This window comes from Nansenia antarctica (genome assembly GCF_963989245.1).
Source record: "Nansenia antarctica genome assembly, chromosome: 12".
Lineage (NCBI taxonomy): Eukaryota > Metazoa > Chordata > Actinopteri > Argentiniformes > Microstomatidae > Nansenia > Nansenia antarctica.
Genome location: NC_137682.1, coordinates 21,426,286 through 21,443,654, shown reverse-complemented (window position 1 = coordinate 21,443,654; position 17,369 = coordinate 21,426,286). Strand labels below are relative to the sequence as shown.

The 17,369-nt window shown below is 44.0% G+C and overlaps 2 protein-coding genes across 2 annotated transcripts in view; both read left to right on the top strand.

Moving 5' to 3' along the window:
- The first annotated feature begins 657 nt into the window (after window positions 1–657).
- On the top strand, window positions 658–4,403 carry folr (folate receptor). Its single transcript, XM_080542961.1, has 5 exons — window positions 658–771; window positions 2,500–2,635; window positions 3,162–3,350; window positions 3,632–3,767; window positions 4,028–4,403. The coding sequence occupies exons 2-5, from the start codon at window positions 2,507–2,509 to the stop codon at window positions 4,291–4,293; spliced, it is 720 nt and encodes a 239-aa protein (XP_080399087.1). The 5' UTR covers window positions 658–771; window positions 2,500–2,506; the 3' UTR covers window positions 4,294–4,403.
- A 5,194-nt stretch (window positions 4,404–9,597) lies between these two features.
- inppl1a (inositol polyphosphate phosphatase-like 1a) overlaps window positions 9,598–17,369 on the top strand; it is a gene marked incomplete at its 5' end in the record, with an annotated part of 31,752 nt that continues 23,980 nt past the window's right edge. Inside the window, one exon of the mRNA XM_080542911.1 lies at window positions 9,598–9,785. Coding sequence (XP_080399037.1) covers window positions 9,598–9,785 — 188 coding nt within the window. The remainder of the gene's footprint in view (window positions 9,786–17,369) is intronic.

Below are 17,369 nucleotides of genomic sequence, written 5' to 3'. Positions count from 1 at the left end.
ACTTCTTACATTTGTTTCTCTTCTTTTATTGTATTGTATCTTTACCTTCTTTTTACTGTTTTATCTAATTCCCCTGCTTTTATATTCATTTTATGCTTGTATATGTTTTTATATTCACTTTATGTTTTTATCCCTGTTGTAAAGCACTTTGAGCTTCTTCTTCGTCATATGGGTTGTTGTTTTTCTCTCCACTCCATTTCAGAAGAAGAAGAAGAAGACTTTGAGCTGCATTTCTTGTATGAAAGGTGCTATATAAATAAAGCTTTACTTACTTACTTACTTACTTACTTACTTACTTACATTTCACACCCAAATCACCATGTACTCATACACTATGTCGTATGAAATCTACAGGGATGAGATAAAACAAAACCTCCCTCACAGTGAGACAAAACACACTACGACACACACACACACACACACACACACACACACACGCACACACACACAGACTTTGCCCTGTTGAGATACTGTGTTAGTTATTTAAATACTCAAGGTCAGAGGGACGGAGTATTACATTTTGAGACACCCACACACCCACACACCACACACACACACACACACACACACACACACACACACACACACACACACACACACACACACACACACACACACACACACACACCCACACACTTAGCATTTGTTTAACATCAAGCTGGGATGTAAAAGCTGCTTTTTGTTCCTGCAAAGAATTTCAGATCACTGTGAGATAATATAAACTATTTAATTCTTCTTTCACAATTTTTTTGTCTCAAGATACTTTACAAGGTAATGTGATTCTGTGATCCGATCTTTTTTTTATTTTATTTTTTTACCACAAATGTGGTTTATACCTAATAATAACGTAAGCCGTTTAATAGGCTGTTTAACCCAAAGCGACTTGAGTGTGGGTGTTGACTAGAGCATGTGTGGTGAATGATAACTGTGTGGACTTTTGTTTTATTCAATGTGTCTCTATTATGTTAAGGGTGGCGTCCCGGACAGAGTTCAGTTTAAATCAGCACTAGGCCTAATTCTATTTAAATTGATCCAGAGTAAAAATATATATATATATTTGAAACAGACTTCTGATTACTTATCTCTGGACTATGGAATCCCAGGAAGTAATTAAGGATGTTCTGTGTGAGGTTGCATAAAACACATGAAATGGAACACAAATTGCAACAGTTTGTCATGGAGAGCATTGGAAAACCTGTCACACAACACATTGGGGCAGTCTCACAAGTAGATCTGAAATGAAGTCAGAACATTTAAAACAAATATTAAAAATGGTTAGTTAATTTAGTTGAATTAATATCTGCACGCTTCTGCAACAGAAGCTTATTCCTAGAGTATGTCTAAAATGCTTGCCCTCATGGATAATTTCTCAACATTGCCATGAACCAACTGCAATAATCTGAAATTAAACCTCTTTAACCTCCATTATACCTCTGGCTACAGTAGGTCTAATTTAGCTCTAATCTTTATGGAGATTAGAATTTCAAAATCGACACTAAAGAAAGTCTGAGACAATTGTAAAACATGTTTCAGAAATACAATTTAAATTTAAAAGTGCAATTTAGCCTAGGAATAGGCTTCATTTGTGTCTGGGAAACCGCCCTTAATGTGCAGTTAATCTGTGTGTGTAAGTAAGTAACGTTTATTTATATACTGTAGAACAATTTTACAATGACAAACAGCCGCCCAAAGTGCTTAACAGATGAAAAGAGAAAACACTGGTAAAAGAGAAAAGCAAGATAAAATACAGATAAAAAAACTGATAAAATAGATCAAATACACTAAAAACAAGGTGCAATACAAATAAAAGTGGTAAAGTGCAGTGTCGGGAGGCTCACCTCAGGTCAAAGGCCAGGGAGAAGAGATGTGTTTTAACACGTTTCTTAAAAGCCTTGATGCTCTGGGCGGATCTGACGTGGAGGGGGAGACTATTCCAGAGCCTAGGGGCTGCTTTAGAGAAGGCTCTATCCCCTCTGGTTTTAAGTTTGGTCCTGGGGACCTCCAGCAGCAGTTGGTCAGCTGACCTAAGGGCTCTGGATGGAGTGTGGTGGCGCAATAGGTCAGCCAAATACGGGGGTGCCAGCCCGTTCAGTGCTTTAAAAACAATCTGGGGCGCTTAGGTGGCGTAGCGGGTTAAGCGTTGACCATGTAACCGCAGGGTCCCCGGTTTGATTCCGGCCGGGGACATATCCTGCATGTCATCCCTCCTCTCTCTCTCACCCATCCTTCCTGTCTAAATCTCCACTGTATCTGTCAATAAAATGAAAAATATGAGTGAGACTGCCCCACTCAGAAAAATTAATATTAATTAATTGCTTTAAAAACAATCGAAAGTAATTCAAAATCAGTACGGAAGCGGACGGGGAGCCAGTGGAGTGAAGCCAGGATTGGGGTAATATGGTCACACTGATTACTTGTGTGTGTGTGTGTGTGTGTGTGTGTGTGTTTTCTTCACCTTGCTGTAAAACCATGATCTGAATGTGTGTTCTCCCCCTCCAGTAGAGCCATGTGGTGTGTGTTGTCCTTGCTGCTAGCCCTGGCCAGTGGGGCAACGTCTCTGGACAAGCTCAACATGTGCATGGACGCCAAACACCACAAGACTGAGCCAGGACCGGAGTCACAACTCTACCAGCAGGTAGCACTACTAGCAACCAATACAGAAGAATGGGTCTGCCTGTGTGTGTGTGTGTGTGTGTGTGTATGTGTGTGTGTGTGTGTGTATGTGTTTATTTCCTCTCTGTCTCCTCTCCTTCATGTATTCTGCTCCCTGGAAAGATAAATGGCAAATGGACTGCACCTATATAGCGCCTATTTTGCTGCTCCAAAGCACTTTACAACGGCCTCTCATTCACCCATTCACACACACATTCACACACCAATGGCGGCAAGCTGCCGTGCAAGGCGCTGGCCCCGCTCACTGGGAGCAATTTTGGGGTTCAGTGTCTTGCCCAAGGACACTTCGACATGTGGCCAGCCGGGGGGCTCGAACCGCCGATCTGCCGACCTTGTGATCATTAGATGGCGACTCTACCTCCTGCGCCACAGCCACCCCGATAGTGCGAGATAGTAGTGTGTTGTTGTTACACCAGTGAGGAGGCAAATGTAGAAAACACCTACCCCCCGGTCTGTCTCTCTCTCCATCCGTCTCCGTCTCTCCCCAGTGTGCTCCGTGGAAGGACAACGCGTGTTGTACGGCTAACACCAGTGAGGAGGCCCACGCTGACGACTCCTACCTGTACAACTTCAACTGGAACCACTGTGGCATCATGTCTCCCCAATGTAAGAAGCACTTCACCCAGGACACCTGCTTCTACGAGTGTTCACCTCACCTGGGCCCCTGGATACAGAAGGTATTGTGTGTGTGTGTGTGTGTGTGTGTGTGTGTGTGTGTGTGTGTGTGTGTGTGTGTGTCTGTGTACGTGCATGCATACTCATGAATAGAGAGCAACGCAAGCATGGATGATTTACGGGGGAATCAGTCTATATCACTTAAGCTGATGACACTTGTTGTTGTTGTTGTTGTTTTTTTACACTATATTGAGACTTCTGCCTAGATTGAAATGTTTCCCTTTTGCCTCGGTGTGTGTGTGTGTGTGTGTGTGTGTGTGTGTGCGCGCGCGCGTGTGTTTAGGTGGATCAGTCATGGCGCAAGGAACGGATCTTAAACGTGCCTCTGTGTCAGGAAGACTGCCTGAGCTGGTGGAAAGACTGTGAGAATGACTTCACATGCAAAGAGGACTGGCACTCTGGCTGGGACTGGACAACAGGTAAGAGCGCGCACACACACACACACACACACACACACACGTAGTGGAGAGGATGACACATAAACTCAAGTGGAACAGCCTTCAGACCGCAAGGAGGTTCTCTTGGCCTATCGGTAGACGCTTGAGTCTTCCACGTGACAGATCCAGGTTGGAACCCTGCCGACACACACACACACACACACACACATTTTGAATCATAATAATAATAATATAATATTACTCCCTCCCTCATCTCTCCTTCTGTCGGCTCTCTTTCTCAGGTCGTAACGTCTGTCCCAAGGAGTCTCAGTGTCGTAAGTGGACCGACGTGTTCCCTACAGCCCAGTCTATGTGTGAGGGCATCTGGTCTCAGTCCTACCAGTACACCACCCTCTCGAAGTCCTCAGGACGCTGTATGCAGATGTGGTTCACCGGACCAAACCCCAACAGACAGGTGGCGGAATATTACAACAACGCCCCGCGGCAACACGTTGCCCCAGCAACACTCCTCTTCCTGGTGATGATGTCATGGTGCTGGTCTGAATAAAAAATGACGAAAATAAGAAATGGGTGAATGTATGGTGACTGTGTTCAGGCGTACACCTCCTCCTCCCTCTGGGTGTTTGTAGAGATAGTCCTATCACTTTCTTCTGTTCTTTACCTCAGGGCTTCTTATTTTGGCCAGGGACGCAATGTTTGGAACTCTCTGTCCCTTTCCTCACCCTCTCCCTCTTACTCCCTCTCTTCTCTCTATCTCCTTAGCCCCCCCCCCCCCCCAAGGCCAACCACTCAGTCTTGCCGGCCGAATTTGAACTTTCTCTCTCTTTCTGTCTCAGAGGGATGTTGTGGGTAGGAAAGATACTTCAGGTCCCCAGAAGAAAAAATAGCGAAAGAGCATCACATGACCAGACTGAGGGAGGTTAGTCTGCTCCAGTGCTCAGTAATGATGGGGTTCTATTCCCCAGTGTGTGTGTGTGTGTGTGTGTGTGGCACATCTGTTTTTTTCTGTTCCAAATCGGCCTTTGGTAAAGCTCTGACACTGCCTCTTGCAGCTACAGTAAGTGAGTTCATCAGGTGTGTGTACTCAGGAAATGGCCACTAGTTCACAGGGAACCGCCCACCCACCCTGTGTGTTGTGCGTTGATACCCACATACACACACGCACCCGTTGCACATATGCACGCACACACACATACTCTGTGTGATTATGACCTAGCCAGAAATAGCAGTATGATGGTTGTGGTCCCAGTGACTATTAATACCCAGCTTCTCTCTGAGGTTGCACACACACACACACACACACACACACACTCACACAGCCCTTTTACTTTTGTCCATTTAGGCGGCTGCATATATGGAGAAAAAAAAGACCTTACCCTAAAAGAATGTGTACAAAAGGTTTCTCAACTGTTTTTTTTTGTGTATTAGGTGTCTGTGACGGCAAGCAAACACACTTACAACACACCTTTCCTCTGTTCATTCAGTTAGTTTGTAGCACATTTATGTTTCAGTACACATCACCACCACCACCACATAACAAACAGACCTTGGTTTTGTTTCACACATGGTCATTCCTTTATTAGCATTATTGATCACATGTTTCTAAATTGAGTGCACGCATTTTAGTTAACATGGTTTCCTCATTTTGCTGTAATTGATCACCACCTTCTGTCTTTCTCCTCCATGGTCCACGTGTGTCTCACCGGGAGTCGTCCACCACCTCCTCTGGGCTCTAGGCAAAGACTGAGTGTCCATTTTGGACCCTACTAAATACCGAGGGTGGACTGTACCATCTCCTGGGAGACTACAGGGGGAGGGATTTAACTGTTGATATTGATTTGTCTAACATTGGCATTATGTGTTTGTATGGAGCCCCCCTGGGGTCACATGGTAGAACAAAAATATTTGATGTGTGAATGGGTTCCCTCTATTTAGTAATTCGTTCCCTCGGTTTAGTAATTTGTTAGGGTTAGGGTTATGGTTAGGGTTAGGGTTAGGCCCTACGAGCCAGAACGATCGCAAGGATTAGGGTTAGGGTTAGGGTTAGAATCCTTGCGATCGTTCTGGCTCGTAGGGCCTAACCCCAACCCTAACCCTAACCCTAATCCTTGCGATCGTTCTGGCTCGTAGGACCTAACCCTAACCCTAACGAATTACTAACCCTAACAACTTACTAAACCAAGGCCCTATATTGCGCCTATAATGCCAGGCACAATTATACTTTTAAGGACTAATTATGAAAGAGACTGTTCACTTTGTCTCTATGAGGATAGCTTTAAAGGCTTTGCTAAGAAGTGTGAAACTAAATAAAGTAAGAGAAAGTGATTTGTTTGTCATTTGTTTATTTCCAACACCACGCATGTATTTGTTTTCATCTCCTTACCAAAATACAAGTAACATTAGTATTTTAATCACGATTAATCGTGATTAATCCCAGAGTTGCATTGTGATTAATGAGTTAATTTTTTTAATCGTTTGACATGAAAATTCGGGGCTTATTCATGTCAGATTGCGCTAATAATTTTGCTTACTGCACATACGATTATGTATTTTTTATAAGTAGCAATGTTCTAATTTTTCTTGTGACATGAAGACCTCAGCCATGACTCCTACTGAGTCTCATTTAAATTCAGGCTGTGACTAATGGATCCATCCAGCGATCTTTGTGCGTCAGTTCGCAGATTCCATTGTGAAGACGAAGACTGTAGCGACTAGATTTTGCCAAAAATCCAAAGTTGCTGAGAGACGCGAGCAGGGTTTGGGTGAAGTTGTGTGACGCGCTAAAAACAATTCTCTTGAGATAAAAAGGTAAGTTTAAGGCATTTATTGAATATAAAACAATCCAGCTCGGTGACATACATAAATCCAAAAGCGACCAAAAACAAAGAATATCAAACAAATCGTAAATGAAATGCGATCAACAAAAATACAGCGTCCCTGCCTCCCCTCTCTCTCCACTCCCGCCATACAGGTAAACAGGTGCTTAAACTAACATTAGGCAGGCCCGCCCATAATCATGTGACTTCCGGAAAGGTTATCAAACAATAAACGTGATCAAAACAATAAACAAACAAATCAGATAAGCTCATAAATAAACCCATTAGCTTTTGTACAAATAGCCAATACATATTATTCATGGCTCCTACACAGACGCTATGGCTGGGTTGCACCAACCTGGTTTAAAACTAATCCTGGTTTAAATCAGGGCTTATCTACTAATCCTGTTGCACCAAACTTTAATCCTAGCTTAAACCTAGTTTAAACCTGGTTTAATTTAATCCTGGTTTAAATCTAAGCCTCTGCTAATCCAGGTTTAAACCTGGTTTAAACCTGGATTAAATCAAGTCTGTTGCACCAGTAATTTTAAACCTAGTTTAAACCTGGATTAGCAATTATATTTAAACCACCCCTGGAGGAGGTTTATGTTAGGTTTATTTCAGTTTTAATGACTACATGGCTGCATATCTTCGCTGGATGAGAATAAAGGAAAGAGTTTCTCGCAGGAAAATTCAAGACAGATTAAACCCAATTGAATTTTTATTACATTTTAATTTTAATAATACTTTTATTGTGATATCATTTTATAGTGATATAAAGTGAATAATTCAATTGTGAGTTTTCCCAATGGTATAGCTTTACAAAATACTGTTTACTGTCATATACCTCAATGGGAAGGTTGCACCAGCTATCAAGCATGGAAGTGAGAGGAACTCTCAAACGCCCTCCAGCATGTCTACTACCTACATGGATTGTACAGTATTCAGAACCATCTTCAAACCAATATGAATAATGAATACACCAACCAAATAATGTGATTGATTTAGCTGTTCATATTATAGGGTCTGATATCTATTTCATATGCAATGTCCTGTCCTTTTTACACATTGGGCCAGATTGGGCTACTTTTGGTCACACTGGACCTGGCAACCACTGCTTGCTACGTTCTTGCAGCTCGCGTGAACACAGGTTCTTCCATCAGTGCTCGCCTGCCGCTTCGATTGCAGACTCAAGTTAACGCGCGTGCAGAAAGATGCCACGGCAGCTTTTAGACCGGTTGGGCTGGACATTGTCAATTCCGTCTGGCAACCGTGGTAGCAAATTATGTGCATACATTACAACATCGTATCTGGTAGCCTACTGGACTGGGTTGCACCAATTTGGCGTAAGTCATTATAAATGCAGGCATTTAGTAGTTACTAAACCCCTAGTTGTTACTAGCAAGTTTCAAACTAGTTGTTTACTAATTTCGGTTGCACCACGCCAATCTTTTGTCAATCTTAGCTAGTAAATACTCAGTTTTTTTTGGTAACTGTTTTTTGTTTCTCTACTGTAACATAACCAGGTACATTAATAATAATAATTAATAATAATTACAATTTACAATACAAATACAACAATTGGGGGTCCCTCCCAAAAAATGTGGGCGCGCTGCGCTCGCACAAGATCAACCACCAAAGCCCTCATTCTGACCCAGGAAAAACCCTGGTATGTACTGTATAACATGATAGCCATCTATGAGCAATGCACTGTATATAAGATGATGACCAAGGGTCTTTCTGCTGCTGACCAAGGGGCTGAGTCCTGTTGATGGGGCCCAATTTTCTTTTAGAGTCTGTAGGCTACTGTATTTGTTTATTAAGATTTCATAAATATGATATATTGTCTGATTTTTTTTTCTTGTTTTATAAAATGTTAATTATTTTCATTTCTGGTGCTGGTTTATTATGAACAACATGTAAAATTGCAGGAAACTAGCACAAATAATTGGGTGGGAGAGAGGGGCCGCCGCTGCCAAAACGAGCACAGTTTTGGGTCGCTCCACCGCCAAAAAATCTCACTCCAAACTTTTGGTGAAACTTGGCAGCCCTGTAGTATGTAGCCTACGCTAGTATGCTATTCCGAACACAGCCAGTATGCAGTATGCTAGTATGCCATTTCGAACACGGCCTAGGATTGGGACACCCTTCAAAATGGCGACGTCAAATCGAGTTCCGGGTCCTCTTGACCCGGTGGCGAATTTCCGAAACTTAGGACTGCAAAGGGGAAGGCTCTACCCCTACCGAGCCTTCCCCTGCCTTCCTAGGTTTCGGAAAGTCGCTTCCGGAAAGTGGTAGCAGTAGTGGAAAAGTGAAATGGGACCCACCCAATAAGTTCGCAGCGTTATCATGTCAATGTTCGAGCGCTGCCCGCTTGTTGCTCTGTGTCCAGTGTCCTGTGTCCCACGTTCCTAGAGTATTGTGTGCCTAGTAACCCTACCCACTATATAACCATGTTTTGGCTGTAACCAAAGAATGCAAAACATATCCCCGATTTGCTGTAACTGATGTTTATTGGGGTGGGAGGAGAGCTGGAGGTGGGAAGCTCGACCCTTTCACTTAATAGGTGAAGAAACACTTTGCACGAAGAACAACATACAGTTCATTTAGTATTATTGTTGGACTATTTTTTGGGTTGAAAAATCTGGATTTTTCATTCGCCTAAGTTTCCAGACCAACTCTCCCTCTCTCTCCCTCTCTCTCCCCCCCTCTCCCCCCCTCTCTCCCCCCCTCTCCCCCCCTCTCTCTCCCTCCCACAATTTACATACGCTGATTTCCGTGGGAAGCGCGACTGAGCAGGCCAAGCAGAGCTTCCATGGCAGACTTTTCAGGAACTGGAGGAAAAGCACATTAAACGACCGACCCAAAAAGTTGGAACATAGCTGTTTTTCATAACATTTAAACCACGTCGGAATACCAACCACTCCTCGTCCGGTTCTTAATCTTAACCCACCCCGTTCACCGTTTGGATTCACTTAATTGTTTTTAAAGACGCGCTATAACCGAGTTGACCGTGTGTTGTGGAGGCTGGTGCGATGGCCGGTGGTGGTGGTGGCGGGATGGCCGGTGGTGGCCCCGGGGTGTCGCCGCCTCCGCCGTTGTGGTATCACCGGGACCTGAGCCGTGCGGCCGCCGAGGAGCTGCTGGCCCGGGCCGGGAGGGACGGGAGCTTCCTGGTCCGGGACAGCGAAAGCGTCAACGGGGCTTACGCGCTGTGTGTGCTGTGAGTAGAGAGCTTTCTAATAATAATAACCTTTATTTGTAGAGCACTTTTCCTGCAAAACGTTGCAGCTCAAAGTGCTTTAACATAATATCCACACAGCATATCAACAGTAATAGAACAATAGTAATCAATAAAATACACAATAGCAATAATATAAACTACATCCGATTCTCTGTCTGTTGGCTCTGATTAGTTTGAACATCGTTCCAAGTGTTTCTCGTGTTTGTTATTCTGGAGTCATGACTTCATACTACTATAATACTGCAAACAAAGATGATCCAATTCGTTTTTTGGATGGGAATGTATTTTTAAAATCGCTCAGTTGTGTGCGGGGATGTTTTTCTTTGAAAGCTAGAAAATAGCTAGTGTGTAGTACATGATGTAAGTTTCGCCCACAGTGCCGTTTTCCACTGCACGTTGACATTGATCCATGATAGCCCCTACAGTCATGTAGTTGTTTGTTGTGAGTTCAGAAGAGAGAGGATATCTTTGAGGCTCCAAATTGGCAAACTCTGTCAATGTGTGTATGTCCTGGTGTTTTAACTACTGTCGTTAGGGTGGAGTCGTCGTTTTTATATGTCTGTATGTAGTAGTAGGCTTGAACAGACCGGTAACATCATTGCATGTTTGGCCGAGGCCTGTGAGAGTGTGTCCCGTTCCCGTGCCTGCTGCAGCAGCCTGGGCAAGAAAGTCCAACTTCTCCTCCTGAGTTCTGGGAGTGAATCAGCTGAAGTCACGTGACGTGTGTGACCTCCACATCATCATAGTACTCTGTGCAGTCTCCTATCTGACAGAGACAGTTGAATATGATGCAGGAGAAATCTGTGTGTGTGTGTGTGTGTGTGTGTGTGTGTGTGTGTGTGTGTGTGTGTGTGTGTGTGTGTGTGTGAGAGTGAGATGTAGGCCTATTGCCCTAGACAGATTCCTGTTAACCACATACTTCATCAAGCATCAAACACCATCTATGATCTCCCTTGGTTTGATTGGTGTAGAAACGTTGCCCATAGCATATCTAATCACATGGGATAATGGCCAGGGAGCTCAAAGAAAGGAAGGAGGAAGGGTGTGTTAAAAGTGTTGGAACAGAGCCTCAGCTGTCCTCCTGACCAGGGTTGCCAGATGGGATTGACAGTTTCCAGCCCAACCACAGTCCAGCCCAACTACATTGTTGGCATTTAGCGGACACCTTTATCCTTAAGCGACTTGTAACAAATACATTAAGTGAATCATCTATCCATCAGTCATCGTATGTTACCTGGCTATGGCGGCTAAGTTCAGAGACACTTTCAGGTTCTAAGTTGGAATCGAATACATAAGTGATACATTATCACAAACAGAGACTAATAGAGAATAATAAATAGAGTTGTAATGTGTCTTACATCGGTAGATGAGCTGACATTAAATAATACACGGACAACACCTGAAGCCATGTTAAAGTCTGAGAGCATCCTCTTGTTCAACAGTTCTATCAATGCAGTCTGCCATCACTAACCAACGGGTAGAGCTTGGACGTATCAATTTCAATGGACAGCCCCTGTTGTTTATTGTCTAATACATGTTCCTATAGTCACATTGGCGCTTGGCTGAATGGGCGAACCAGTTGTAGGTTTCCCTGATCATATACTCTGTGGTTGCTGTGGAGAAGCTGCATGGCTTTATTTGCAACTATATAATAATTTAATAATAATTTTGCCATTTAGCAGACGCTTTTATCCAAAGCGACTTACAATTACGAATTACAGGGACATTCCCCCTGGAGTAACTGAGGGCTAAGTGCCTTACCCAAGGGCACACTAGTAGTGGTGTGGCTTCAGGCGGGATTTGAACTCACAACCTTCCGATCCCAAGTCCAACTCACTATCCACTAGACCACCACTACCCCCCCTATATCTAGCGAGTGGCAAACACAGAGAATAAGCTATAATAAGCTCGGCTGCTTGAGTAGGGTGAAAACCAAATGATGTTTTCCGACCCTAACGCTAGCACCACCTGTAGCAATGCCCACCATGTTTTTAATCTGCATACCGTTCTGGTTTGTAAAATTTAAAAAAACACCTGCACATTGTATGTAGCTACTAGGGTGGGTGTGTGTTTTAATTTCACACATTTTGTAACTTTCAGGCACTGACATTTTGATACCGCCCAAATGCTATTTATCCAGCCCAACCGCCCAAATGCTTTTTCCCCCTGCCCAATCTGGCAACACTGCCCCTGACCTCAAAGGGGTTGGGAGTCTGGTGGGATGGCAGCTCCCTCTGTACAGAGTTTGCTTATGTAGTCTCTTTCAACAGACTCGGGGCTCAAGCTCTATACTCAAGAGTTGCCCAAACCAGCTTGTTCAATAGCTACATCCTGTTTGGAAATTAAAAACGTAAAACTGACTGGCGTACCTCTACAGTTACTGACTCAAGGAGACATGTCAGACACCTCCATTGCTAACTTCTAGCTAACCAGCTAGCTTCCATAAACAACTCCAGGACACACATGAAAAACAGTGTGGAGTAGAAGGGAGGAGCTTCCTTATAGGCTCAACCGAATTCTGTCCACAGGGTTTCGTGAACCATTACATGATAATGTTGGGTCGTACTTGCGTAACGGCCCTATACGTATATCAGGTGTTGTGTCAGAGATAGAAGAGGAAAGGCTACTGCTCATGGGACGAGAGAAGAATGTATTTTCTCTGTGTGCACCTCTAGCTTGAACCATTGCCTCTGAACAGATACCAAAAGTAGCACAAAGCGTCTTTAAGACAACACCAATGACTGGCAAGAAGTTCTAACATCTTGGTGTTAGGCTATACCAAGTGTTGAATGCGGGGCTGTGGATTTGAGTCCTTTTCTGGCTTCTGGCTACCTACTGAATTCATTGCAATTTTCCACACTACTTAGAAGAAGACAGAACATTTCTCTCTGGTCATGTTATCACCTTACATAGCATACTAACTAGGCCTCTAACTCAAATGGCATTCTGACCCGTTTTCGCACTCATATTTGTGTGTGCACGCACACCACACACACACACACACATTTCCTCATTTTATAATAGAAAGAGTTTCCACTTACATCTGAAAATAGGGTGAGCTTAGGAAAAGCTTGTGGTTTACATATCGAGACACATCATAGGATGTGCTCTGTGGAAGCTGTGTGTCAATGAAAGAGAGAGAGAGAGAAAGAAAAAGTGTGTGGTGTTATAGGCCTAGTTTTTTTCTAATTCCCTCCATTGGAATACTAGCGTAGCACGTTTAAACACGTATGCAGTGTGAGTGTAATGTGTATAGTGTAAAAGTGGCAACACGTATCTCTCGTGACATCTCTACATGGATGTCAGCCCACCACCTCAAGCTCAACCATAGCAAGACTGAGCTACTCTTCATCCCTGGGAAAGCCTGCCCTCTCCAAGACTTCTCCATCACAGCAAAGAACCTTGGAGTGATCCTGGACAACCGCCTATCCTCTACAACATCAGAAGGGTACGTCCATTCCTCACCAGAGAAGCTGCGCAACTCTTGACCCAGTCACTGGTCATCTCCCGCCTTGAATACTGCAACGCAGTCCTGGCCGGGCTCCCCGCCTCCGCCTCCTAAATTTCGTTGTTTGGTACCTGTACTGTAGCAATGACAATAAAGACCATTCATTCATTCATTCATTCATTCATCAGACCTCTGCAGCTCATCCACAATGCTGCCGCCCATCTGGTGTTCAACCTCCCCAAATTCTCATGTTACCCCCCTCCTTTGCACCCTTCACTGGCTCCCGATAGCAGCTTGCATTAGATTCAAGACCCTGGTGCTCGCGTACATGCAGCAGTCACGCTGCCCGGTCACGTCTCTTCACTACACTGGCTCCCTGCTGAAGGAACAAGCTTCCTACGGCTGTCAGAATTGCAGAGTCACTCCCCATTTTCGGTTGGAGACTGAAGACCTCCATCTCTTCAGGCTACACCTTAACCGCTCTTCCTGAGACGTCTACTACCCCCCGGCACTGTGTCTCCAGAGACATCTACTACCCCCCGGCACTGTGTCTCCAGAGACACCTGCTTCCCCCCCTATACTGTTTCTCCTGAGATTTCTACTACCCCCTTGTACTGTTTCTCCACTGTCTACAAAACAATCGTTCTTCTTCTAGACTGCCGCTGACCAGAGCTAGATTACTCTTCCTGCTACAACTGGTGGATTGATGATTCGCTTACTTAGTCAAATGTATTGATTGTAAGTCGCTTTGGAATAAGGCGTCTGCTAAATGCCAACAATTTCAATGTAAATGTAGAAGTGTAATCGGTGTGTGCGCACTGAAATCGGAATGGCAGCTGCTGGACTGAAAAAATCAGGTGTAGTGCTGAGGCACAAATATGTACATTTCAAGCCTGCAAACTGCGACACTTCAAATGAATGTGCAATAACACTATGTGCAATATGACAACCCTAGTCGTCTATCTGTACAGTATAGTACAGTGGATAGTGTACATAGCCTTTATTTATGTAAACCAGCTCCTTCCCTTCTTGTGTTTTTTTTTGTTTTTTTTTCTTTCCTAGCACCAGGGGAGCCACCCCTCCTAAATTTCGTTGTTTGGTACCTGTACTATAGCAATGACAATAAAGACCATTCATTCAAATTGCGGGATAATGCTAAATGTAACTCACCAGAAGCACAGGACAGTGTGTGTGTAACAAGCTGGTGTGACACCTATGGGGCTGTATATAGACAGTATACAAGAGGGGGATGTTTTGCCCCATCTGGTCCGTGTCTTTGTGTGAGAAGAGAGTGCGTTGTGTACCCATAACACAGCAATGTGTTTACACCTCTCACACTCACTCACTGGCATTCGTCTATTGGACCTCCTGATCCTTAGCTCCCCTCCCCCGCTCTGATCGTTAAGTGTTGTTGCTTAGAACAATGGTATTTACCCTACAGAAAGCATCCAGCTACCTTCAGAGCAGGAAGAGGGCTCTGATGAACTCCTCTCCTGTTATGCGCCCACACACACATGCGCTGAATGGTTCTGTGTTTAGAAGCCACACGTGTTGACGTGTGTGTGTCATGGCTGTGACTATGCCTCACAATAATAACCGTTAAACTCATCACCACTATTACTAGCCAAAACCATCTCATTATTAGATGATGTATAGTCTAAAAAATCGATAGCTGTATCTAAATAAAAAATGTAGTCATCATTATATATAACTAAGTAAAAGAAGGCAAACATACCGGAAACAAATTGCCAGGCACTTGGCTGGGCTGATAGCAAGTCTGGAGTAGGTAGGCTACATGATGTGTGTGGGTCTGTTCTCTGTTCCGGTGTTTTCTAATATTTTCAATTACGTGCAAATCGGAATTGAGTGTTATATATGCGACCTGCCTGATTAGACAGAGTCGAAATGACACATATCCGATTCGTATCTGATTGAGGCCTGAATCGGATCGGAGAATATCAGATTTCAATGTGCTTTTTTTACTGGTTTACACATACATATCCGATCTGTGCCACAAGTGAGCAAAAAAAATCGGAATTGTGTCCCTTCTACCTGGCGATGTATACGCAGCCGTAAAGTCCAAAATACATCAACTGCATTGTGTAGTCTGTGTACTGTAAGATACAGTTAAAACACAATACACTGGCATTGTCATGGGTAAAGACAGAAAGTGGTAAAAAAAAAAGTAAAAAGGTGTTAAATGATAGCCATAGCTTTTTATAAACTCGCTGTCGCTTGTGAACAAATGTTGCCAAATCACAAGGGGCAGGTTATGGCGTTTATCACAAACACAGAGTGGGGAGAGTGCAGTGTGCTCTGTGGCTGTCGTCTAGAGACTAGTAACAGACAGACCCAGAGAGAGAGAGAGAGAGAGAAACCCATATCTGGATATAAACACTAACCGTCTGCCTGTTGAGAAGGGATAGAACAGGACACACACACACACTTATGAGTGACACTAGGTTGTTTTGCATAGACAAAACAGCAGCACAAACGCATACATACAAACCATGCCACAAACTTTGACTGAAAAAATTCTGGAATTTCCCAGTTGAGATCACAGCCCAAAGAACGGAGATACACCAATGGTCTTTATATACGAGCGTATACACACACCGGCCACTTCAGTACACCTTGCTAGTACCGGATTGGACCCCCTTTTGCCTTCAGAACTGCCTTAATTCTTCGTGACATAGATTCAACAAGGTTCTGGAAAAATTTCTCAAAGATTTTGGTCCATATTGACATTATAGCATCACACAGTTGCTGCAGATTTGTCGGCTGCAAATCCATGATGCAAATCTACCATTCCACCACTTCCCAAAAGTTCTTCTGGTAGGCCATTTGAGTACAGTGAACTCAGAGTCATGTTCAAGAAACCAGTTTGAGATGATGTGAGCTTTGTGACATGGCTCGTTATCCTGCTGGAAGCAGCCCTTAGAAGATCAGCAACAATACTCAGGTAGGCTGTGGCGTTTAAACGATGCTCAATTGGTATTAAGGGGCCCAAAGTGTGCCAAGAAAATATCTCCCACACTATTACACCACCACCACCAGCAGTCTGAACCGTTGATGAAGGCAGGATGGATCCATGCTTTCATGTTGTTTACGACACATTCTGCCCCTACCATCTGAATGTCGCAGCAGAAATCGAGACTCATCAGACCTGGCAACGTTTTTCCAATCTTCTATTGTCCAATTTCTGTGGGCCCATGAAAGCTGTAGCCTCAGTTTCTTGTTCTTAGCTGACAGGAGTGGCACCCGGTGTGGTCTTCTGCTGTCTCCCATCTGCTTCAAGGTTCGACATGTTGTTGTGTTCAGAGATGCTCTTCTGCATGCCTTGGTTGTAACAAGTGGTTATTATTTTTGCTTAGTTACTGTTGCTATCAGCTCGAACCAGTCTGCCCATTCTCCTGTGACCTCTGCCATCAAGAAGACATTTTCGCCCAGAGAACTGCCGCTCACTGGATATTTTTCTCTTTTCGGGACCATTCTCTGTAAACCCTAGAGACGGTTGTGCGGGAAAATCCCAGTAGATCAGCACTTTCTGAAATGCTCAAATCAGCCTCTGTCGTTGGGTTAGTGACTGGGGAGCGTGCCACGTTGTGACCTGCAGAGGGAGCTGCAGGGCTGTGGTGGATGGTGGAGTGTGGATGGTGGAGTGTGGATGGTGGAGTGTGGATGGTGGAGTGTGGATGGGGGCTTGATTGATAGGGGCTGGTATCATGAGTCATGAGTCTTTGACAACCTGTGTGTTTGTTCCTCTCGACAGCAGAGAGCTGATAGGAAGCAGTGAGCGACACCAGTCTCAGTGCCTGATAGCAGCGAGCGGCAAACAGGAAGGGTTGTGGAGCTACAGGGTCCCCACGGGTCCTTGAAATCCTTGAAAGTTTGTGAATTTGAGAAAAGAAAAATCAAGGTCTTAAGTTTTTGAAAATAGACATGGGTCATTGAAAGTGCTTGAATCCCCCCCTCTCTCTCTCTCTCTCTCTCTCTCTCTCTCTCTCTCAATTTAAAAAATATATATATTCAAAAATGTTTTACTTAGTTCGTCAACTAGTAAATAAGTCTCTGTATTGCTTAACTTTACACATATTTCACAATATATTGTTTTG

Excerpts from the sequence above, each read along its gene's own strand:
- folr (XM_080542961.1), top strand. The coding sequence starts at position 2,507 with ATGTGGTGTGTGTTGTCCTTGCTGCTAGCCCTGGCCAGTGGGGCAACG. Across the intron at positions 2,636-3,161 it reads AGTCACAACTCTACCAGCAG|TGTGCTCCGTGGAAGGACAA; the intron begins GTAGCACTACTA and ends GTCTCTCCCCAG. Across the intron at positions 3,351-3,631 it reads TGGGCCCCTGGATACAGAAG|GTGGATCAGTCATGGCGCAA; the intron begins GTATTGTGTGTG and ends GCGTGTGTTTAG.